The sequence below is a fragment of the Glycine max genome, chromosome 17 (genome assembly GCF_000004515.6).
Source record: "Glycine max cultivar Williams 82 chromosome 17, Glycine_max_v4.0, whole genome shotgun sequence".
NCBI classification, from domain to species: domain Eukaryota; kingdom Viridiplantae; phylum Streptophyta; class Magnoliopsida; order Fabales; family Fabaceae; genus Glycine; species Glycine max.
The window spans coordinates 36767687-36793749 of record NC_038253.2 but is presented as its reverse complement, the minus strand read 5'-3'; the positions used below and the strand labels follow the sequence as shown (position 1 = coordinate 36793749).

Here is a 26063-nt window from a genome sequence, read left to right as displayed (position 1 = left end):
TTAAGCAATCTAATGTTAGTTTTAGCAATTTTTAAAAGTTTATATACATTATCATTTTTTTACCAATCTAATTACTAAATACATTTTTTTATACCACTATAAAATAATATCACCAAATCAATATTTCTAAAATTGATAAAACTATTAAAAAAAATTACACTACACAACAAATTAAATATATAATTCAAAAATTTTTATTTATGATTTTAAAAAAATTAAAATCTACGGATCAACAATCCGTATGTTTCTAAATTTTTTTTGCGTACCTCATCTTCTCCGATAACAAATAACCACCCAACTTCACCGTATCGTTGTCAACAATGCACATACACCACCAGAGACAAAAATTGCTAAAAAACGGAGCCTAATGGAAGCTAATGAAAGTAACTTACACTAAGGGTGTGAGATTTTGCGAAAAAAAGGCGCTACAGAAATGAAAAAATGAAACCTCCTATTATTATAACCAAAAATACCCATCATTTTTAAAAGCTGCTGGGTATCCCAGCAAAAATGCTAGGTGCCCCAAGCAGTTGCCAGGAAATTATGGCGTTTGGAATAAGACTTTTACTTCTTGCACCCCTTTTTTCTTCCCTACCTCTAAAAGCTGCAACAGACAAAAATATCCTTCACCCAAGCACCCTTGTTATGGAATGATCATTCTAGAGGAGTATTTTATTCTGGAAAAATATTCCAGAAGTGTATATGGATCTGAAAAACTTATTCCAAAATACCTATTTCGGAATATGAAAATTATATTCCATAATAGTTATTCTAGATAGGATGACAAATTTTTTGGCACCTCTTCAGTTATTTACTTCTTCTATTCACTTAGATCTGTCTTTAGATTAGGGAGAAGAAGCAAGAAGAAATCTCCTTATTCATTTGGATATGCCTCAGCTTCCTCGATATTGGTAAGATCTATCTTCAAATTACAGAGAAGAAGTATTCCTTAAGAACCAATTCTTGATAGCATTATGATTTCCATTTACTAATTAAGATTGAACTCATAGATGAACATTAGAACCAAATAGGTATATGTTTGGATTAGTGGTGACAAAATTGATTTTAAATGAAATTTATTGAACATAATTGATTGTGGTTAGAATTGATTATGAAATAACATGGTTTTTATTTGGATAACAAATATCAAAAAAGTAATTTTTTATGAGAATTTTGTTTGGATACTTTGAATCAAAATTGATTTTGGGGGTATAATGACCATAATTGATTATATAAAGATAACCAAACATGCAAACTTATGGTCAAAATTAAGTTTGACCCACCTCACCATGCTCCATCATGATTTGAATGCAATCCAAACACACTAAATCAAACAAAGTTATTCTCCATGGTTAGTACCTCAACTTTAATGTATATATATTTCATAACACACATTTTCATACAAGATTATAGTAAAGTATTGTCAACCTATTGTTACAAGGAAGAACCAATTTTTTTTTTTTATCAAGGTTGCTAACCAAATGTTCTCATCAACCTCCTCAAATAAAATCCACCTAGAAGTTGGAAAAAAATTGATATACTGGCCTTACTAGCACTAGAACCACTTGACTACAAATAAAAAAAACTGCTACCAATAATTAGAGGATTACAAATAGATGTTTAAATAGAGAGTATAAAAGGAGAGTAAATGTGAACTAGTTTCTTCCACATTGCTTTCCACTCTTGGCCTCAATTCCACAACTTTTGGTAGATTTTTCTTTGGAGGGAAAAACGGTCTTTGGATATTCTTGTACATACTAGGTAGAGGTTTTTGGTATGCTAACATCAATATTGGAACCCTTATAGCCTTATGATGAGATTTTTCTGCCATATTTGGACGTGTTAGACTTCATGGTACCCCTTTTGATTTACTCAAAGAGGCTACTCCACTACTATAAATTAAAATAAAAACTAAGACATCAAATAAAGAATGAATCAAATGATAATTCATTTCATTCATAAACCTTATAGTAGAAGAATCCATTTTTCTTTCCTTTTTGAATTCACCAACACTTGTTTTTCCTCTCTTTTTAGGAGGCCTGATATAATTATAAATATATAAAAATGTGAACTAACGAGGCCAAACTCATAGGTGAAGTTAAATACACAAATAGAAAGCACAATCATTGAATACAACAACGAATAGGTCATATCCAATTGAATCTTTTATGGCAACAAACCCAAATTCTAAAGGAACACTTAATGCAATACACTATTTTAATTTTAAAATATTATAAGTATGGTCAATGATTTTATAACACTTAACATTCATCTCCACATCCAATTGAAATATATGACAAGAATTTTATGTTTGTGTTGTTTTTTTATTTGCAGCAATAACAAAGACACTTTAACAAACACACATAATGGCTAGAACATCATAATACACAACAATACAACAACTAGACTGACAAATTGAAAAGAAACTTCAAATAATTTGTTTAGAACTATGCCATAGCAAAAATCATATCAAGAATCCTTATTTTTAAATTTAGCATAGGGCGTAGACAAAAACATATTTGTAGATACAATAACAAAGTTAACCAACCAAGTAGATCATGTATAAGTGTCAACATTGCTCACAAGAGGGTAACACTAGCAAAAGTATTTTTAATATAATTTATCAAACAATAAAACTAAAGAGATGACTTCTATAATAAATGACATCAACAATAAGCAGTACATACAAATCAGCAGAAGCAATATGCTTTAGGCAAAGAATTCCGTGACCCTGTTAAAAGAAATAATTGCCATTAATATAAATGTAAAAAAAGCTTAATATACAAAACTCAAGGCAAAGACTCACCGTGTTTGAATTATCACCCGTTTTGATGGGGTTCCATTTTTTCTCTTTAAGAATTATCCATTCCTCACCACCACCATCATACACAATCTAGATAGAGATAACTGTCAAAAGAGAATATAAAAGCTAGTGGTAATGAAATTTTAAACCTTTAAAAAACTATCACATCTTGAGTTTGTTGTAGTAGCAAAAAATACATTATTATTTAAATAGGTAAAGAAATATGAAAAAAAAGTCAAAAAGTTTTATTGTAATACATATGAAAGGATGAGCGAATAAAGAGAATATAATATAGCTTCCACATCACCTTGTGCACGTTACGAGCATCATAAAAATCACCCATAACACCTTCATAAAACCTACAAAATTTTATGTATAAACAATAATATATAATTTATATTTGTATACTATACTTCACAAAAAAGTAAATGTAATGTGTGAAGAAATTTAATATGCATGCAATAGTGTTAAAAACAAACAAAATAAACATATCACTAGTTTCAATACTTCAATTTAAATATAAATCTTTCTCAAACCCCCACCAATTGACTCAAAAGATTTGTTAAAAGAAAAGCTCATTCAAATCAACATAGCCACAATTCACTAAATATAATATTGGTCTAAATACAATAAGAAATAGTTAACAATTTCAATAAGGAGTTAAAAAAAATACAAAAAATAAGCCATAAACGGAAATGTTTAGCTCAAAATAATGAGTCATGATAACTTGTTCAAAAATAATTTTAAAAAATATTTATCAAAGTAATTCATCCTAGATAAATCCAAATATGTTGCAATGGTATATTAAAATCAAATGACAAGGTAATAGCTACACCAAAGATATAAGCTAGATACAATGCAAAAGGTTTCTAGTGTGCATACACACAACACTCATTTCCTTGATCCATGATTAACCCAAAATCTTAGTCGCAACTTGTCACAAATTAAAAAAAAACCATGTACTTATATTTGATCTAGTGGCCACCAAACTTTAATACATTTACCAACAAGTTCTTCGCCATATACCTTGGTAATAAACATCTAAGATAACATCAAGAATATAACAATGAAAGTGAGACATTCTACAATTAGTAAGAAGCATCCAAAATCATGCGTTTTGGATTTATATAACAAAAATGAAGATTATCAATATATAAGATAAAATTGAGCCTAAATCAAATACTTATTTCCTATGCCATAATAAAGGAAATGAAAGGCAGAAGGAAGATAATATGATGCAATAGGAAATGTAAGTAAGGAACATTAAATCACACAATATTTCAACAAATTAATAGTGCATTTAAATGACTCCATACAAGGAGTTTTGAGCGCACAAGTGCTTTAAATAATCAGAGGGAATGCTTTGTTACTTACAGTGGTTCTATCTGACCTGAGAAGGATTGTCCCCAAAGAAGGATACATGTGGTCTATACTTAAAAAAAAAAGACTCCCAACAAACTTGTCCATAGTGATGAAGTCTGTTAGGTGTTCATTAGGCTTAAGCATGCTAGTAATTTTTAATTGTTAAAATAAGGGAGGTTTTTAGTTGGGATAATATGATTAAAAGAATTAAGACATGTTGCCTATCCTTAAGAAAATGATTTGAGAAGAGGGAAATCTTGTCATTTGTGAGAGAATTGAAACCTTTGAAAGAGAATTAAGACATATTTCCTATCATTAATTGGTGTTGTTGTGTTTGCATTGAGATGAGAAGTCTCTAGTGGTGATGTTCCTTGAAAGAGAACAACCAGAAAAGAACCAAGAATAGTAACAAAAGATGGTTATGAGCATTAATGAGGCTTGCTAATGTTGCTTCAATAATGAAGTTAAAGGTCTTTCAATTGCCAGCGCAATAGTCAATTAAAAAGGTAAGCAAAATATGTTGAGACAAGTCCCTCTAGGAACTAATTATTTTAATGATGATAAACCACTATGAAGTAAAACCGAATTTTTTTCGAACTTAGATACTAATTTTTGCTTTTAGTGTTCTTATTAAGACAAGTCATATTCAGAAGCATAACACAAGTGTGAAGCATAAGCTATAGTGGAAGATTCTCAATGAAAAATTTTCTAATCACAAGTAGGACTAACAAAATGAGAGCTATTCAAAAGCTAGAAAGACAATCATATTTTTCGGGTCAAAGTGCAAATATCAGATGTCGTATATGATCATATGCATGATGCTGGGGATGACTTGAGTCAAGGGGTACATATCAGAAGTTACACATGGCTTGAGGGTCATCAAAAGATGCATTGGAATTAGAACGTGAAGACAAATATGTCTTATACTCTATAAGCACACACTAGTCAAGATGCATTAGTTTTTGGACAACATTGATCCTAATGCTATTGTTCTTTGTGATCCTTGACATAGTCCAAGTCATAGGAACTCAAAGGAGACAATTGTCCTAGTAAAAAAGAACCAACAACCAACAATAGAAGAAAAATGGTAGAAACCAATAATAAACTCTTCTCCAAAACACTTGATGCAAAAACAATCTTCGAAAAACATCCCATGAGTCAAAATTTGAATTCATATGGAAACCACCAAGATCATAGCATAGCAATAACGAATCTTTCTTAGTGGATCCTTCAATGGTTATAAGGTGGAAGTTGGTGATAGTGGAGCAAAAGCAGAGATGAAGAAGACAACTCAATGGAGTTGTATGGAGGAGATTGAATCGGCAGAATAACTACATGCATGGACATGGATAACTCATGTAGTATTTAATTCAATCCCCAACAACTACAAACATCTAACTCCTTGATTAAATCTATAAATTGATTAAGTACGAATGAGCTAAGTGGAAGGAAGATTGCCAAGTACTGGGTTTGACAAAGCCCTATTTGAAGGACTTCCTTAGCCCGAAACACTCTAGGTGAAAGCCTTTGTGCCTAAACCAAATTTTTTTTGTCCACCACTCCATTGGTGTGAAGGGACCACAAAAATTGTTGTGCGTAGGCAGTAGTAAGTGTTGTTGAAGAAAACTTAGAATAGTAGTAAGGTGACTACTGCTTATGAAGTTTTAGGAATACAACAGGTGGTTGTATGTGTCTAGTAGAGGTTTTGATAAAGACGGCTATGAAGAGAAGTCAAATAACTACTGCTTCTTAGGGCCTAGGGAACATAACAGGTTGTTATATGTGTCTAGTAGTAGGTGCTATAGAGGGTGAAGCCGAGAGAAGCTTGTTGAAAGAATACTTGGGTGAGAGTGCAGAGGCTTAGAGAATACTAGTTGTAGGAGCCTAGGGAGGCTTTAGGAAATAAATAATTCCAAGTTATAGGAGCTTTTGGAGGCTTCAGAAAATAAAGAATACCATAGGGTGTTTGGTCTTAGTGGGAAGCCTGTAGTTGTAGGGACTGGACGAAGCCAAGTCGGGTGAACTAGTATAACTCCTTGGTGTGTCATGTCTTTCTTTTATGTTTCTTATTTACTTTTTTTGTGCACTTAATTATGTTGTTACAAAAGCTTGGTTCAAACTTAAACTTGATACTTAATCAAAGGGGTTTTATAAAACTGTTTTACTCAGTGCAACCAAGTGAGAACCAAGAACTGTAGTTGTTGAATCCACATCCCTAGTTTTAATTATGACAAACCATTAAAGAAGAAAATTGTAAAGATGATGAGATTATGTGATGACCAACATTCTTCTTAAGTGTTTCAGTGCTAAATATTCTTAAGAAGCGAATATGTGCATGCATTCTGAAGTGCTTAGAACATATCTTAGAAATAATGTCTCATAAATACTATCATGAGTAAAGGCTTCAAAAGATTCCTTGCAGTCCCATCTGAATGATGAAAGATGCTTCACTCTGAGTACTTGAACATGAAAAAATGCAAGGCAACAAAGGCTTTAAATTTAAGACACATCAAAGGCTACAAGAAAGCATTCAACTTCAAAATGATGATGATCATGACTTTGAGAATGGAACTTCAAAATGAAGTTCAAAATGGTTCAAGCCTACTTCTCAAAGACACCATTTTGTCTTCCATATGTAGCCACTGAAGGAAGTTGACTCATCGAAAGATTGAAGTTAAAGACATCATATTTTCCATATCCAGCAACATATACCGAGGGCTCATCAAAAGATTGATGTTAAAGCATTTCCTGATGCAACCAAATTGAAAGTTGAATCTATCCGTGAGAATATCTAATGTGCAACATCAAAATGGAAGACTAAAGTCATTATGCAATATAAACTTGGACAAAACACTAACACACCAACAATTGTTCCTTCACTTTCTATTTATGAAGCAGTTTACTTTAGAATGCTTTGTGTTGTGAAGAAGTGTTATGTATGATGAAATTGTGTTACTTCAGAAAGCTATATCAGTTGTACTTCATCATAAAGATCTATTTAGAAAGGATATTTTTTCACCTAACATCAGAATCATCATTCGGATGTATCTTCAGAATGCTCATCAGAAAGGTTCCTTAAAATGGGAACCTCAAAACAACTTTGCTAGTTGTCATGACTTGACAGTTGTCACCTATTTTTGTTTCTTCTAGAAGTATGTCAGTTGAGTGGGCTCCACTTCAACAGTCTTCTTTAAAGCATTAAGAGATCAACAAGGAGCATCTTGAAGATAAGTTGAAGACATCCAAGTGAAAAAAAAACTCGAGCTAGAATCTTTGAGAGAAACGTGCCACTACGTACTGCTTCAACCCTCTCAATAGAGAGTAACCCACTTCTATAAAAGCTTGTAAACTAATACAAATCATATATAGAAGTGAGACATTGTAATTTCTTGAGTGAAAAACCCTTTTGTGAGGAGAAATATATCTTTATGCCGTCTGAACACATAAAACCTTTTGTTGTAAAAGTTTAGCAAGTGACTGGAAAAAGTTGTAATCAGTGGTGTTGTTGGTCTAGTAGTGGCTAGGTGTGAAGTCTAGTGGGGTTACTGGTAAGTTGTTGAAATCCAGTGGTTGGCTAGTCCAATAGTGACTGGTTGCGTTAGTAAAATCTCATCTTGAAAGGTGAAGAATCGACATAGCCTAAGGTTGGGGTGAACCAGTATAAAAATCATTGTGTATCATCTTCCTCCCCCCCTTTCTGCACTAATTTTGTCTATTGATTTGTTTATTGGTTTTTGAAATTGAACCTTTTTCATCAAAGTCTTTATAACTAAACAAATCTTTTGAAACAAAGCTTTGAACTGTGTAAAACCTTTTTCCAGAAACTCCTAGCATTTTTGTTCTGAGCTTAGAACAATTCTTCATTCTAAATTGTCTCTTTATGAACTTATACCTGAATACAACCTATTTTCTAAAAGGATTAAAAGTTTGTGAAAACATAATTCAACCCCTCCTTCTTGTGGTATTTTTGTCGCTTCAATTGTTAATAAATTATGTATCATTTGTGAGTAGATTATTTATCATACTACTTATCATTATACCCAAGTGCTTGTAAGGGAATAAGTTACTTCTATTAGTCTTTTGAATCTTAAATTTGAGAAACTTAAAGAAGTTTAGAAGCTAGTGTGCTAGTGCAAAAAGAGCTTGATCAATAAAGGGTCATTATTCAACCACCTTCTAGTGACCAATTGATTCACTTCAAAATAGGGATAGGGTGGAAGTGACAAATTGAACTTATAGAAAATGGGCCAATCTTTTGACCTAATAGACTAGGTCTTAATAGTTGAATGAGGATTCAAATGGTGAATCACAAAGTCTAAGGTTTATTTTTCGAATTGTGAATTTGACTAAGATTCATGATCAATAAAAAAATGCACATACAACTAACAAAAACATATAAAAGCATAAATTTATGATTAATTGATTATTATAAAACATAAATGTAGGAGCATTTTAACATTAATAAACATATCAAAAGCAAAAACATATATATTGTGTGGAAAGAGAAACACACAAGGTAGTTGGAGAGAGAGAAAGAAAATAACAAGAAATGAGAAAAAGATATGCACATGAAGAATATGACACCATGGATCTGATTGGAGGGACAAAATAAGTTGATTCTATCCCTTTTTCACTAGTATTTTTTGGTGGGACTAATATTTTTGGGTTTTCAGAACCTGATCACACATAACTTGACCTACTTAGATGTGTGACCCAGTTGTGGTTAAATCGTGTGTTGTCATTAATATAGACGTAAAAAAATGATATACAAAAGTTAAGGTAAAGACTCACTTTGTCTAGATTATCAACAATTTTGATGGTTTGCCACATTTCGTCTTTAAGAATTACCCATTTCACATCACCATCACTATACACAATCTAAAATAGAGAAAATTGTCAAAAAAAAAGAATAAAAAAGCTAGGGGAAATGAAAATTTAAACCTATAAAAAACTATGGTATCTTGAGTTTGTTGTAGTAGAAGAAAATATATTATTATTTAAATGGACGATAGAGAGATTATAGTATTACTTCCATATCACCTTGTACATGTCATGGGGAGCATCATAAAATTCATTGATAACACCCTTATGAAACCTACAAAATATTATGTGAAGACAATACTACATATTTAATTTATATTTTTGTACTATACTTCACCAAAAAGTAAAGGCAAGATGTGAAGAAAAAGAATATGCATGCAAAACTGTTAAAAGCCAACAAAATAAGCATATCCTCAGGTTCAATATGTCAAATTAAATATAATTTTTCCCCAAACTCCACCCAATTCACTATAATGCTTTTTTAAAAGCAAAGTTCATTGAAGGAAACATCGCCACAATTCATTAATTGTAATATTGGTCTAAATACAATTAGGCATAGTTAACAAATTTAATAAGAAGTTAAAACAAAACAAAAATTACAAAATAAGCCATAAAGGGAAATGTTGAGTTGAAACCAATTAGCCATGATAACTTGTCATTTTAAAAAAAATGAAAACTTACCAAAGTAAATAATCCTAAATAAATCCAAAGTTGTTGCAACAATATGTAGATGGCAAAGCAACAACTACACCAAAGATATAGACTAGATACAATGCAAAACACACACCTACACACATACACAAAACTGTTTTCCATGATCCCTAATTAACCCAAAATTTTAGTCATAACACCTCAAGAAATAAAGAAAATCATGTACTTACATTTGATCTAGTGGCCACCAAACTTTAATCCATTTACCAACAAGTTCTTCACCATATTGGTCGGTAATAGACATATGAGATAACATCAAGAATATTAAAAATCAAGTGAGACATTCTACAATTAGTAAGAAACATCCAGAATCATGTGTTTAGGAGCTACATAACAAAAATGAAATTATCGACATATAAGATAAAATTAAGCCTAAAACAAATACTTACTTCCAATGCAATAATAGAGGAAAGAAAAGCCATATGAAAGATAATATGGTGCAATAAGAAATATAAGGAACATTAAATGACACAATATTTCAACAAATTAGTAGTCCATTTGAAAGACTTCATACAAAGAGTCTTGGGCATGCATGTGCTTGAAATAATTGGAGGGGAGTTTTAATGCTTATAATGATTCTATTTGGCTCAATCAAGATTGTATCTAATGAAGGATACTTGTGGTCTATACTTTAAAAGAAAGCTCCCAAAAATCTTTCCATAGTGAGAAAGTTTGTTAAGTGTTCACAAGGCTTGAGCATGTTAGTAATTTTTAATTGTTAAAATGAGGGAGGTTATTAGCTATGACAAGATTATTTGAAGATTTAAGACATGTTGCCAAAAAAAAAAAAGATGAGGTATTGAGATGTGGAAAATCTTGTCATTTGTGAGAGAATTGGAGGCTTTGGGCATTGATATCTGCATACAAACCCTCAAAGTTGTGCAAGTTAGACAATGCATTCAATGGGAAAAATCCCTTTTTTCTTTCTTTGTAAGGATACTAAATTTCCATCAAATGGTAATAAATTTGTAACGATCAAATTACTTGAGTATTCTAAAACCACTAGAGTATGCAAGGAAAAAGCATTGTGGGTGTTATGCTTGCATTGAGAGTGTGACACCCTCTACTCTGACATACATATAAATAAATAAAACATATAAAAATACAAATAAACAAATTCACGTGGGTAAAAGATTCATATTCACTTTAATATTGCCAAATAAAACTTATTAAGAACATATCCGGCTCAGAACAAGGCCGTCAAAGTTTACAAAAGAAATTTTGTTAAATTAGCGAGGTAAAATAAAATAAAATAAACTCATGAAATTAAAATAAAAACTCATCCCCAATGTCACATCCTATCAGAGCATTGTGTCACAACGTTCTCTAGTACGAAGTTCTTTAAAGTCATCCACCTAGTTATCTGCTCTCACGAACACAAGGTTCGAGATCATCACAGGATCCAAACATAAATCGCACACAGGAAGTGAGTTATCATATTTCTAAAAAAATAAAATAAACAAATAAACAATGACATGATCAAAATAAATTATAGAAGTATTTATAACATAGTTCAACTTAATACAATCCACGTCACTTCACCACTTTATCATTTAAAATTCATTTTTCAATCACCAGTCACATTATACATGAATCATACACTCGAGTTAAGACGTAATAACACTTATCAATTTCATAATAAACAATTAGAAGATGTTATGCAACAATTATACTAAGACTTAAGCCTATATGCAATGTGGTACCATGTCAGTAAAAAACCACACTGGGGTGCTTAGGAGTACATAACAAGACACACCACACAATGGGTATGTCAGGTCACTCTTACTAAGTAAAATCATAAGGTGACAAGCAAGGCTATCAAAATCGAGAGTCTATGCAGACTCATGAGAGCTTCGTAGACTCGACTCGTAGACTTGTAAGAGTCAACTTCGTAAAAAACAATTATGGATAATAAGTAAATATATTCAAAATGCACCATTTTGCAAACAAATGACAATAAACTCATAGTTCATAGTTCATACTTCATATTACTCTATTACAAAACATAAGTTCTCAAAGCCAGAACAAAGAAAAACTACACATACATGATATATATACATATACATATACATAATACATCTTATTATTGAATTACATGTAGCCTCAGTTTGTTGAGCTCGGGCTTTTGGATAGTCCAATCTAATCCAACTTCATGAAAAGCTTGAGTGCTTGACAGATATAAATCTCTTACTGATACAGTGATACCAGTTTCAAGTGGCATAGGGTTTTTATGTGTCATATATAGTATGTACTTGTAAATCAATTTCTACTGCTTAATTGTGGCTAGTCAAATTAATATAACATTGTACGTAATGCACATGAAGGTAGCAATTGGGAAAAAAACCTTATTCTTGATTTCCATTCTCTAATTAAGGAGTCTAAGAATTGAAGCTCGGCTCAACTTATCCGTGCAAGTAACTGAACCCAAAGTGCAAAGAAGCATAATGAATAAAAGTCAACCTAAGGCTTATTTTCTCTACTAACCTAAAGACATGAAATTTCAAACTCAACTATAGAGGACAGATGCTTGGTATTTCCATCATAATTACCAATGGTAACCATGTGTGTAGGAGGCAGTAAATTCTAAAGCCACAGGAATCAAATTCGACAAGGTCGCTTCATTTTTTCCCTCTCTGGCTTTTCCTAGTGGCAATTTGTTACTTAAAAACTTCACTTGGAACCATATGTTTGTTCAGATTAACATGTCCTTTAGTTTGTGGCTTTGTGCTGTTTCAAATTTCTTGCCCACGGCCACGAGTACAAAGACAAATTTCTTACCCAACTAACCCAAGCAAAGCCACTGAAGCAAATGCATTACAAGTTCACAATAGGTCAACAATAGAAAGGAGACTTAGAGCACTAAGCTAACAGCCTAACACCATGAAATTTCTGAAATTCTCATCCACCCAAACTCGTGGCTTCTCTCTAGCTAACCGTGGACCTCGTGGGTCGTGGCTCGTGCCTCGTGGTACTTGGCTACTCACGACTTCCAAGCTTCTCTCGAGCTCATTGTGTTCGTGGGTGGGACTCGCGGCTTCCAATAGAACCAGGCAACCACCGCACCGCGTGCCATCGTGTCGCATGTTATCTGGTGTCGCATGTCGCATGTCGTGGCTTGCACTCTCGTGTCATCGGAGGCTCTAGGCACTGAGTAGCTTTACCTCTCCTATCGTCTGAGGCTTTGAGGGAGAAACACAAAATGCACGAGCATAAAGCAAATCCCTAAACCAGAGTTTGGGCACAGCACAATCGCACAAAACGATGGCATTTTGCGGAATTTTTTTTTCCAACTTAACTCATGTGACTCGGTCCAGACTCGCGAGTTTACACGAGTCTACCCCGAGTCCACTGAGTCTGCTCCAAGTCTGCCCAAAAATGAGTTTGCTTCTGAGTCGACTCGCAGGGCCCAAGTAAACTCTTAAACTCGTATGAGTCTACGAGTTGACTCTAGAGTTTGAAAACCTTAGTGACAAGTCAGGGTCACTCTATTTTGCGAGAATGTTCCAACCATATGGAATCAACATAGGCTTAAATGAACACTCAAATCGAGTGTCTTGACCCCCAAGTCTTAGACTCTGAAGAATCCGTTAGGACCTCATCTTCCTGATTCAGGTTCAATCCCTAAAACAACTTTTGCACACATATACTGCTAATGAATTATACAATACCCACGACCTCACACTCGTGTTTCAAACACGGTTAATACATTGGGCTACAATTTAACACTTTAGGTTCCTAACTAGGAATCCTACACTTCTCCTTTAACACTACGCATAAACATTTTTCTCAAGGTAAACACCAGTTGGGTTATTGTATAATTCACAGCTCACAACACAAGTATTGTCACATTAAGTGTTAACTACACACTTATTCACAACCAAATCTCATGTCCATAATTTAACATCTCATAATGTCACAATCCACCATCACATGTTTACGTGTATCTCACAAATTAACACATGTTCAACTTTGTACTTATACTCAACCTTAATAACAATATTATCATCTCAATGCAACATGTTATCTCCCAATTCATCACATATTCAATTTATCACTTATACACAATTTCAATCACAATTTCATGATCTCAATATAACAATCTCGCAATTATAATCGTACATGAAGAATTACAATACAATAAACACCCCAAAATAAACTCCAATTTGATCCCCTAAGGATCCCTACATATGTTCATTCTAACCCTAATTGTGATAAACTCATCCCTTACCTCAAAGCGGGCTCACGTGTGCAGTCCAGTAGTGATAGCGGTGTCTCTAATAGTTCCCTAAAATTCCTCAAGTTTTTCCTCTATTTGTTTGCTCTATTAGGGTTTTCAAGCATTAGAGAGAAGGAAAATATATTGTAGGCTCCATTTCACTGTCAACGTTTGAGACTAATTTCTCTCTGCAAAAACATTATTTCGCATTTCCAACGATGATAATGTGTGAAAATGGGTTCCAAAGGTGGTGTCCAAATTTCAGAACGATCCAACGGTTGAAGAGTCCGAGATTGTAGTTTTACTAGAACAAGTTTTGGATGTATACGGGAAAAGAGAAAGCTCAGTGCGAGGGACATTTCTTCCACCACATACATTATCTCAAAAATTCCAACGGTGGGTGTCTGTGAAACTAAGTTTAGAACCACATGTTAAAATTTCATGACGATGTAACAGTTAATAAATTGAAGATCGTTATTTTACTAAGACAGTTTTGGGTATATGCGGGCGGCAAAAAGAGAGGGTTTTGGGAAAGGAAGAAGGAAAAACATATTTAAGAGGAAGAGAGAATGCAAAGACATGTCGTAAATGTAATGTAAATAGTCACCTATTAAGTCTCTATGTATAGCTAGAGTACTCTTGGCCTTTTATTTACTCTATTTTTCTCTATTTATTTATTTTATAAAAAGAAAATCTATTTTATTTCCTATCAAATGAATAAATAAAATATCTTTTTTTTTCTTCAAACAATTATTTTAATTAATAAAGTTATTTCTCCTTATTTATTTAATTATAAAAATGTCATCATTTTTCTAAAATTCTATTTATTTATAAATAAAAATCATTTTTAATTTATTTACAAAAAATGGGATGTTACAGAGATGAGAAGCTCTCCATTGGTGATGTACTTTGAAGGAGAACAATTGAAACAAAACCAAGAATAATAACAAAAGATGGTTGTGTGCATTAGTGAGGCTAGTCGATGTTGCTTCAATAATGTAGTCTAGGCTCTTACAATTGCAAGCATAAAAGATAACTAGAAAGGCAAGTGAAATATGGAAAGGATGGAGGCAACAAATTAGAATGACATATTATGTGTCAATCTTTTGACCTAATAGATCAGGTCTTGGTAGTTGAATTAGGATTTAAATGATAAATCACAAGGTCTAAGGTTTAGTTTTCGAATTGTGAATTGGATTAAGATTCATGATCAATAAAAAAAATGCACATATAACTAACTAAAACATACAAAAGCAAAAATTCATGATTAATTAATGATGATAAAACATAAATGTAGGAGCATTTTAACATTAAGAAACATATCAAAAGCAAAAACATATATAGAGCGTGGAGGGAGAAACACATGTATAATGACCAAAATTTACAAAAATCATATGGAAAGAAACACACAAGGAAGTGGGAGAGAGGTAAAGAGAAAAAACAATAAATGGACAAAAGAGATACTCATGAAGAATGTGACACCTTGAGTTTGATTGGAGGGAAAGAATAAGTTAATTCCCTCTCCTTTTCACTAATATTTTTTTTGTTTAATGCACTTCATGGGTATTACCATATATTCATGTACACAAAATCAAAATAATTAAAACATTACAAATAATTAAACAATACACATCAAACAAAATTTCTATTAATGAACAATTGTGTCTCACATAAAAGGTTCTTAACTGCAATATGATATAATGAAAGTTGTAACATAATGAAACACTATAATTTACACTAATGAAGTAATGAATCCACATGATCTCATTATTACACTCTTACCGAGATAAGACTGTCAACATCGTGTTAGGGTTACCCAATCTTGCAAGGATACTCTAACCCATAGGATCAACATAAGCTACAAAAAGATTTCAAACTAAATAACACTCCAAGGATAGAGTCATATTTCAATTCATTCATGTCCTCCGTGATGAAGCTTGATCACATCCCCCGTCTTAAAAACATATGCACATTTATGATGCATAGTCACATAGGATCCACATGGCTTTACTTATCACAACACTTGGAGAATTTTATCCCACATGGACTAGGTTCTATTAACATTACAAATCTTACTCATGTACCATGACATCACCCATTTCATCATATGATGGTTCTTGCCCCCACATAGACCCTGACTACATACTTTTCATTTCAAAACATTACCATAATATCACTTGTTCCACTTCATCTGCACACACATATCATTATATCATTATGATCTCAATGCAAACATATAAGGTAGCAATCACAATAATATCATGATTGAAGTAAGCAATCATACACATGATTATCAACCACCGCATTACAAATAAATTACAATTAGGGAAGTAACTCATGTCTTAATTCCACATAAAGTTCACCCATTTTGGTAATTGTCCACTTAGTATTATGATTGGGATAACATTTCATAAGATTTCTAGAGTGGATGGATCATGTTTGTGATTTATGGCTCACATTCGTGAGTGGTGACAGATTCACATTTCAAACAATTAGACATAATGGGTTACGATTGTGACCCATGGATCACACTTGTGAACATTGAAAGACTTATATTTCAAATTTATTGGGCATACTAGGTCACGCTTGTGATCCATGGGTCATGCTCGTGATCCATGGATCATGCATGTGGTGCACGACAAACATGAAATTGTGAACTCTTTCCTTTTAACATGAAGACAATGGGTTCCTAAACCCCAAAACACATCGCATAAAGATCATAGGGCATATTAACAACAAAAACCCTTTTAGTTTCAAAAATAAGAAAAAGAGGCAAAACGCCAAACATCGCCAAAACCCCAAATCACCAATTTTTAATTCCTCATCCAATCTTAAATATCAAAATCACTAATTTTCAAGAATAAGAAAAAGGGCAAAACTAAAGAGCTGTCCAACATCATGACACAACAAATCAACTAATACAACCAAGCCTTAATTGCCAATAATCAACCCCATAACATCAATTCCTAACTTAGGGTATAAAATAGGGGAAGGGGAGAAACCATCCAAATTAAATGGGTAGGGAAGACATAGGGGAAACAACAAGAACATAAAAACAAAGCTTAGGGAGGATGAGAAAGCACTCACCTAGACTGAGACATAAAAGAGAGCTTCAAGCTTAAATTTCCAAATGTTATTGTTTTTTCCTTTTCTATTTTTCTCCTTCTATCTTCTCTCTTTTAACTTCTTTCTCTATCCTCCCAGTTAAACCTAATGCCTTACTTTCTCTCTTCTTATAACAATTAGGTGGGTAAGAGGTTTGTGGACTTAGCTCCTTATTGGGTCTTAGACACTCTCTTGGGCCCTAGTATCTTATACTTACTAACTACTATCTCTATTTCTTTTAAAAAGATAAGTTATAGTTTATTTTACACTATAATTTGTTTCTTATAAATAGGAACAAATGTAGTATAATTCTAAAGCACCTTATAAAAAAAATAATAGTAATAATAATAATAATTAAAACATTACCATAGGCACAACATAATAATGACAATATTAATACAATATAAGATAAGGATAATAATAAACACAATATCGATCACAAGCATTGAACAATATCCACACCAATTATAATAAATAACAAATAATGGACTAATAATAATAATAATAATAATAATAATAATAATATACAAAACACACAAACACATAAGAACATACGTTCTTACAATGAAAGTACATGCTTAAGACATAACCAATAATATATACTAATAATAACGAAAACTAATTTTTAGAAAATATAACAATGGTCCTAATAAGGGTTATCCTTGAGGTATATTCCTAATACTCGAAACTTTGGATATTGTACATTCTCCTTCCTTTGAATTTTTTTGCCAAACTAGGTGGTTTTGTTAAACTATATATCAAAGTAAATGGTTTCGAAAACTATTTACCAAAGATAGGTGATTTTGACTTTTGACATCGTTTGTAATGATAAACGATGTAGAAAAATGACTTTTTACATTAGTTATAATTAAAGTCACTTTTCTACAATCGATGTAGAAAATCACTTCTCTACATCAATTATAATTATAACCGATATCAAAAGTCAAAATTATAATTGATACCATCTAGTTTGATATATAATTTTACGAAATCACCTCTAGTTTGGTAAGAAAGTCCCTTCCTTTCTTCCGAGTTCTCTCTCTCTCCTTTCTAATGGCAAGTGGAATGTGTGTGTTAGATGTATCTAGGTTTAACATTATAGTTCTCTTTCCTATTGGGTCCCTGATGGGCTTGTCTCATAATTAAAGTTTAAATTACAATTTTTGGATGTTAAGAATCAATTAAGGCAAAAATAAAAAAAATAAACATGATCTCCGAATTCAAATGCTCCAAACTCAAGATAAACCAAATAAAACATAATATAAACCTTCTTTTGTCCAATTCAAGATCTTCACAATCACATTTTAGTCATCTAATTTTATTTAATCTATAATTTTGGTCTCGTATTAAAAATTGAGATATTTATTTCTCTATTTTTAAAAATCAAGTATTTTAGTCTCAATGACTATTAAGTTTATATGTTGATTGTTAAGTGGGTGATATGACATTATATATTTTTTAATTTATATATTAATGGGTATATAATTTAATTTTACAAACATTTACTAAAGAATTAAAATGTAAAAAAAAAAATATAGATAAATTAAGTGTGGTTACGGCTAATTGTTTTTTAAACGGATCAAAGAGTGTGATTGTCCTGTGTAGCAGTAAGCTTCATCTTTCCCAACCCACTTCCGCTAAGCTGTATGTTGTGGGGGCAGGTGCGTCATAGCTAAAATAAACCTTTTCGTATTTTTTTTTTTTTTGTCTTGAAAGTGAAACTAATATGAAAATTAACAATATTTTTTTGTTGGTTGGTCTTCTTTCATTAATCTCTACGTAAAGAAATTGAGGAATAATGTCATGTTTATTTTAATAAAAAATAGACCTGCAAAAGCAAAGAGCACTGAAAGATATCCTAACCAGGTCAACACCCACCAAATACAAAGAGACACGGGGACATAAACGGAATCCATGAGAGAAGGCTATCCAAGCCTATAGCTAGTAACACACCTATTCTATTCCTAGTGAAGTTAGATGAAATAAATGTCGAGATAAGATCCCACCACAAAAGACCTTATAAAGAAGTATCCTAAGGGACCAACCTATATGCACAAGAATTGTCCTTATAGTATATGTGACCCACTACAAAATGCATAATATTAGTCATAATTATACAATTTTCCATCTATTCCAAACAGTCCAAGGAACAACCACAGAATCAGAAAAAAAGGCTTGAACTACACAAGCATAGAATGGCACTCCAGCCACAAACTATGCCAACCGTTTTTGAAAGCAATCTCAATAGCTAACATGCTTAACACCCAGGTTTGCTGAAAAACAACCCATGGTTGCAACTCTACGATCCCTAAAGATCCTTCCGCAACCAGCTAAGATGAGATCATGGATTTATTGAGAGCAATTCTTAGAACAGAGCTTCAAAATGTTAGAGAAGGATCCAGACTTGTTTGTGGGAGAACTGAGGACATCTCCGGGCAAATCCCAAAGCTACATTCAAAAAATAAATCTTAAGTAGTTTCATGTTGACTTCCACAAAGACTATATGGCATCCCCTTTTCAAAAGATTATGATCTGTTGGCATTTTATGGTGAAACATTCTCCACAAAAGAAAAGCTTTAGATGGAGGAATGAAAGAGTTCCATATAAGTTGAGCACCAAAACGAGTTTCCAGCCTCCAAAAATCCAGAATCATATTGTATCGCACAAATCGTTTTGTGGATTATATGATACTGATAACAGAAGACCATGTATAGTACTCAATAATGAATAACAATGTGTGGCTAGTCGATGCTTCTTCGTAGGGCTAAGTAGGGAGCCTGTTTTCAAACATTCCTTGTCTACTTTTTATAATAATTATTTTAAAAATCACACTTAAAATTATTTTTAATTGATCGATAGTGTAAAATTTTAGATTTAATTTTTGAGTAATCATATATAAATCATCTTTTATTTCAAACATTTCATCAACACTTTTAACTTCTCTCTATTTTCATGCCCACAATTTTTTCTCTTTTTCTACACTCTTTCTAGATGGTGGATAACATACTGTGTATCTATCAAATATTTTTCTTTATTTTTGTATTATCAATCAAACAAAGATATTGAATATGATTTTTAACGTAATTATTATAAAAACTAACAAGTTTATAATACATGTCAAAATGTAATTAGAGTGAAAAAAATTATATTGTTAGTACATTTTAACTTCAAAAAGTTTATATTTTTTTTTATTTAACCGGATATGTTTGGAATTTCTTATCGATTAATCTTCTCCCACCAGATCAGTCAATTTTGAGGTAAATTTTAATTTTATCACACGATGATGCATACACCCATGAATTCAAGTAAAGTTGGAGAACCATAATTTATTCAAGATTCATATCCTACTTGTACAAATAGTGATTACCCTTTTCTCCATAGAAACATAAAGTACAGTTAATCCACATGCACTGCAACAAATATTTTTTGTATGCAAGCAGCCCCCTCTCAAAGACTGTCCCTTACTCAACTCTATAGGGCTAAGCTGTAACGTGGGAGATCGGAAAAGCCTACTTTATATGCTGATTACTACTACTTTGAGTGACTAAACTGTTTCTTGGACATCTCATTATTCTCATCCCATAGTGTAAGAAGGTGCTGGCAAGTTGATTATTGTAGTCTTAACCTTTGTCATCATGTTAATACTGTTGGTGATCCCTTGAGAACCAATTCCACTATCCTTCAGACCCTGCCACGAATCATATTTGCTTGTTTAGACGGAAAAATATGTTACTAAATGACATTTATGACTCTGCTTGGTTTTATATTTATTCTTAAATTTCGTAATATCAATTGAGCTTAATATTTTTTATACACCTTTTAGCATTAAATTCATGATATCATCAGTTGAGTTACCTTATTGCCACATAATATTAACGAATAAGATGGCATGATAATGTGATCATATCTTATTGAATATCTGTGATAGGCCATTGGGTCCAAACAATCTTTCACGGGTTTATGCTAGGAAACGGGTGAAGGTCAAGGGTGTTGTTAGGTGTACCCAGCATTATTGTTGGTGCACCCAACATTTAAGATGAAATGACGAAAATATCTTTGATCCGTAAGTCTTTTAAGTTGATCCGTAAAAGGTTTGCGGATCAACTTGATCCGTAAGTCTTTTACGGATCAATTTGATCCGTCCTTGATCCGTAAGTCTTTTACGGATCAAGTTGATGCGTAAGGCTTTTATGGATGAAGTTGATCCGTGTTGTTCTGTAAAAGGCTTACGGATCAAGTTGATCCGTATGCTTAATATCAACATACGGATCAACTTGATCTGTATCAAACTTACGAATCAACTTGATTCGTATCAATCTTACGGATCAACTTGATCCATACGATTTACGGACCACCCTCACGCACACTTATCACAAATGCAAAAAAAATACATGAACAATTTTGGTATTTTTAAAAAATGTTGGGTGCACCAGCAATAATGCTGGGTACACCTAGCAACACCCGAAGGTCAATAATGCTGGGTGCACCTAGCAACACCCGAAGCTCAATGACCCATCAATCTCTGTAAAAAATGATTAGATGTGAGGGTATATAAGTTAAACTCATCAATTAATGATGTTGTGTGGGAATAAAGGAGGAATGTTTTCCTGTTTTTTTTTTTTTTTTTTTTGTAAAAACTTTTGAATTTGTTTCTTATAAAAAAGGAATTTTACAATTGGTATTACTACCTACAAAATTTTTATGGCAACTTAGCAAGATGGAGGACAAATGTTTCACCTGAAAAGGAAAGTGATCAGGTCCACGAGCTGGTGCTGAATTAATTTGAACTGTTCCTGTCTCCATTGCATCACTGATCAGCATTGCTTTGTTAATGTCTCTTGTGAAGACACATCCCTGCGTTATACATAGGATTAAACAAAGGAATGAAAACTTTTCCGCCTTGGAATGGATAAATGGCGTTTTTGACTGAGAACACACTCAAGATTATGCTGTGACACTCTAAAGTGATCATCATTCATCAATATGTTGAAAAAAAATTGGACAATCTCACTTAACTCTCAAGGGTACATAGGATTCACGAGACCATCCTACTTTTGAAAAAAAATGTTCAACGTTTCAAATTCATCAAGTAAAAACTGATTATAACTGACACTTTCTTTTGCATGTAAAAAGAAAATTAGGGGAAAAAAAAAGTGTAACCATTTTTTAAATGATGGTACCCTTTTGTCCTTTGCATGTATGCATGCACATTGATTAACTGATGCTATACCTGAAGGCCAAAATTGCTAGCATTACAATGGTGGATTCCTTCTTCAACAGAATTTATCCTGATAACTGGCAAAACTGGTCCAAATGGCTCCTCCCATGCTATCCTCATATCGGGACGAACATTATCCAACAGCAATGGCCAAATGAGATTTCCCTCCCTTACGTATTCCTGGCAGAATGTTGCTCCTTTCTCCTTAGCATCCATTACCAACCCTTCAATGAAGTTAGCGGAGGATTCGGTGACAACTGGTGTGACATCACTGTCAATCTCAGGAGGTCCAACAGTTAACTTTGCAATTTTATCATTGATTCTCTTTACAAGAGTGTTGGCAACCGATTCCATGACCAGAGCAACCTTTACAGCTGTGCATCTTTGACCACTGACATAAAAAAATCACAGCATTTGTGTTAGGATTTAGGACTATGCTGTGATAGGAGTTAATGCAGCCACAGTGAGAAAATTGTGAAGTATAAATCAGTTCCCTTATTGAAGTTTTAAACTTGGGAAAATGTGAAAGTTCCACATTAATCATGAAATTCAAAGGATTAATAACAATTCTTTTAGGAAAATCTAAGACAATCTGTTAAAGGATTTTTTGGTCTTAACCTCCTATTCATGAGGGGAAATGAACTCTAACTAATCCGGAGTTTGGCCAAGAGGTAAATAAAACCTAACAAAAAATTGTTTCCGCCAAGGATCGAAGTAGTACCCGAACGATATGAAGCAATGTTGATGTTTCTCCTTAAAAGCTTTTTGAAGTCAATATAATTTCGTTCTGAAGGTGCTATATACTATTGTTACCTGTAGGAAAAGCCTCCTTTTACAATGTTAGCAGCTGCCAAATCCAAGTCAGCATCTTCAAGAACAATGCAGGCATCTTTTCCACCCAATTCCATTTGAAGAGGAACCATGCCGGCCTTCTTTGATATTGCTATTCCAGTGTCCCCACCAGTGAAACTGAAGATTAAGGTAAATTAGGTGGAAAAATTTCCAGATGTAATGCAATGACAAAACATCTCTCTAATAACTTAAAAATTCCCAGGCACTCTTCTATAATTTGGTACAAAGTTACTTTAAGTTTTTCATATTATCTTATAATTACTTTTGAAACTAAAGACTGATATATCATGTAACCATACAAAAGATGAGGCATGATTTATTGTATCTAATCTTGCTTGAACATTTTGTTGGAAGTTGAAACTACATTTGCAAATTATGAATCCCGTGAGTTATTGTATAGAAAGCAATAAAACCAGCCATTGTAGAGGAGGATAACAATAACAACATAGCCAAAGAAGTGCATATTACCTTATGCAGTTCACCCCCGGATGCATTGTAAGAAAATCACCAATCTCGGAACCCTTTCCTGTCACACAGCTAATAAGGCCTTCGGGGAAACCAGCCAAATGAAAGCAATGCACCATATGTAGTGCAGCAACAGCACCCTGTAAAGATAAAGAGCTAACTCGCTAAGCAAGTTTTCTGACTCAAGCATTCAAAACATACACAACCCTTGAGATTTTATCTAAATTAAATAATAGAAGGACTATATAACTATTGATAACTAATAAGTATATGCTCTATAAATAGTTGCATACCTGGGTGGGGGGTTTAAGAACAATGGAGTTTCCAGCAATAAGCGCTGGAGCAATCTTTGAAACAGCCAGATTAACAGGATAGTTGAAAGGTGGAATGGCTAAAACAACTCCCAGTGGAATCTGCACACAGAAAATATCTCAAAATAATGCCTTATTTACAATCACAAGCATAGGGTCTAGCATATTGTTGAGATCCAATATCAACTAGAGATATGGTCAATATAGGCCTTATAAGGTTTGGATAGTCCTTATACAGATTGAATAGTCCTCTCATCTTACAAATTGGTTTTGTAGGATTAAGTTATGTTCTAAGCTAAAATTCTAAGATGGTATTAGAGACTAAAATTTGAGACATGAAACATTTTGTGACAGAAAAAAACAGCATAGTCAATGCCAAGTATTAGAGCCATCACCTCTAAAAGAAAAGGTCAAAATACCTTGGAAGTGAGACAGTATTTGGTTCTTTCATTGCCCGGAAAACTATCAGAGACCAGAAATTTTCCTTCCCCAAGAATTCTCACCCCTTCCTCAGCACAATATGACACCAAATCCCCTGATCTGATCACCTACATAAAAATCATAGAATTTAAAAAGTAAAGTGAAAGCCAAGAACCAAATAGCCAAATCTTCTAAACATGCAACATAAGCCCTTAATTTTCCATCAAGAGTTCCTAACATGTTATGTGCATATTGGAAGGTGACAAAAAAATTCTTGAATTTGATAAATACTAGCCCAATCAAAATTTCTACTCGTACATGCACATACCTCAGTGACAGCATCCTTAGCTGGCTTTGCAATCTCCTTTACAAGACACTCAGCAATAGGTGCTTTGTGCTCCTTCAGTATTGCTGCAGCCTTGTGAAGCAACTCTGCTCTTTTCCACAGTGGAGTCTTGGCCCATGATTTTTGAGCTGTTTTTGCTGATTCCATGACCCTATTAACCTCTTTCTGTGTACAAGCTGTTTGACATTCAATTAAAGCGGATTAGTATCTTAAAGTCACCACCCCTCAAAACCATGAATTCCAACAACAAAGACATGAAAAACAAAATGATCACATAGGTGTGCTATTAATTCTCTTCCAATCAAAGTATTGGATCAAAAACCAATAATTGATATGGTGAAGACAAAAAAAAAGGACATGGTTTTCATGTTATATTTACAAAAGGGTGTGTTAACAATACCTTGGACCTTGAAGTGGGTCTTCCTAGTGGTTGGATTGATGATGGGAACGAATTTTCCAGAAGAGGACTTGTTCCAATGGCCTTGTGCATAGTACTTGAACACATCACCATCTATGATCTCTGCAAAGGTGCCACTGCCAGCCATGTTGAACTAACAAGTGATTCGATTTGGTTTGAGGTTTGTACTTTGGCTTAGGAGTATATATATATTGATGTTGATTATGTGGTTGGTGATTATTATTAGTATAACATGATTATTGAAGTGGATTCAGACAGGGTCAAGGAACAGCTATAAATGTTGCTAATACTTAGTGCTTAGTCTATTTCAGTCCTTGGCCGATCAGTGTGCTTTCAGGCTGTTTAGCTGGAACTAAAAAAATGTTAACAGTTTAATTAATAATTTAGTACTGAAATATAGGACACGCCTCGTATTAATTTGTGGATGATAGATATTATAAACGTGGCTTGTTTAATCGGAAAACTAGGGGTGGTTTACTTGTAATTCTATTTTTTTGTTTTTATTTTTGTTTTCACTTTTTAATTACAAAACTATCAACTTGTTTTCAGTGTCTTTTTATACAAACAAATCACTGAAAACAAAGTGACAGTTTTATAATTAAAAAGTGAAAACAAAAAATAAAATAGAAAAACGAAATTGCAAGTAAAAGGCCTCCCAACTAGGAACCCATAATTCTTTATTTAATGTTTTTAGTTATAATCTATAGATATGAAATTAGTCTCCCAAGGCGGCATAGCAGTGACGGATGTAGAGGGGCAGGCAGGGGCTAGCTCCCCATCCCTTGGTATTTTTTTTTTTTTTTTATATGCATATCTATTTTTAAGTTGATTGATGTAAATTTTGTGTAAAACTAATTTTATATGGTATAAAATAATGATGATTAAGGTTAGATAGTGTAAAATAAATTATATTTGTTATTATTATGACAATGATTCAAGTGATAATTAGTGTAAAATTGTATAAAACTAGTTGTGTTTATTGTTATTATGATAATAGTTAAAATTATTATCATTT

The 26063-nt window shown here is 32.9% G+C and overlaps 1 protein-coding gene across 1 annotated transcript; it reads right to left on the bottom strand.

Moving 5' to 3' along the window:
* Positions 1-20318: 20318 nt before the first annotated feature.
* ALDH11A3 (aldehyde dehydrogenase 11A3) lies at positions 20319-25393 on the bottom strand. Its single transcript, XM_003550161.5, has 9 exons — positions 25031-25393; positions 24613-24806; positions 24284-24412; positions 23847-23966; positions 23557-23693; positions 23050-23205; positions 22249-22627; positions 21756-21872; positions 20319-20706 (listed from the first exon to the last, which is right to left on the bottom strand). Exons 1-9 carry the CDS (start codon positions 25173-25175, stop codon positions 20593-20595), a joined length of 1491 nt encoding a protein of 496 aa, XP_003550209.1. The 5' UTR covers positions 25176-25393; the 3' UTR covers positions 20319-20592.
* Positions 25394-26063: the final 670 nt, after the last annotated feature.

Excerpts from the sequence above, each read along its gene's own strand:
- ALDH11A3 (XM_003550161.5), bottom strand. The coding sequence starts at position 25,175 with ATGGCTGGCAGTGGCACCTTTGCAGAGATCATAGATGGTGATGTGTTC. Across the intron at positions 24,807-25,030 it reads GACCCACTTCAAGGTCCAAG|CTTGTACACAGAAAGAGGTT; the intron begins GTATTGTTAACA and ends AATGTCAAACAG. Across the intron at positions 23,694-23,846 it reads TTCTTAAACCCCCCACCCAG|GGTGCTGTTGCTGCACTACA; the intron begins GTATGCAACTAT and ends TTATCTTTACAG.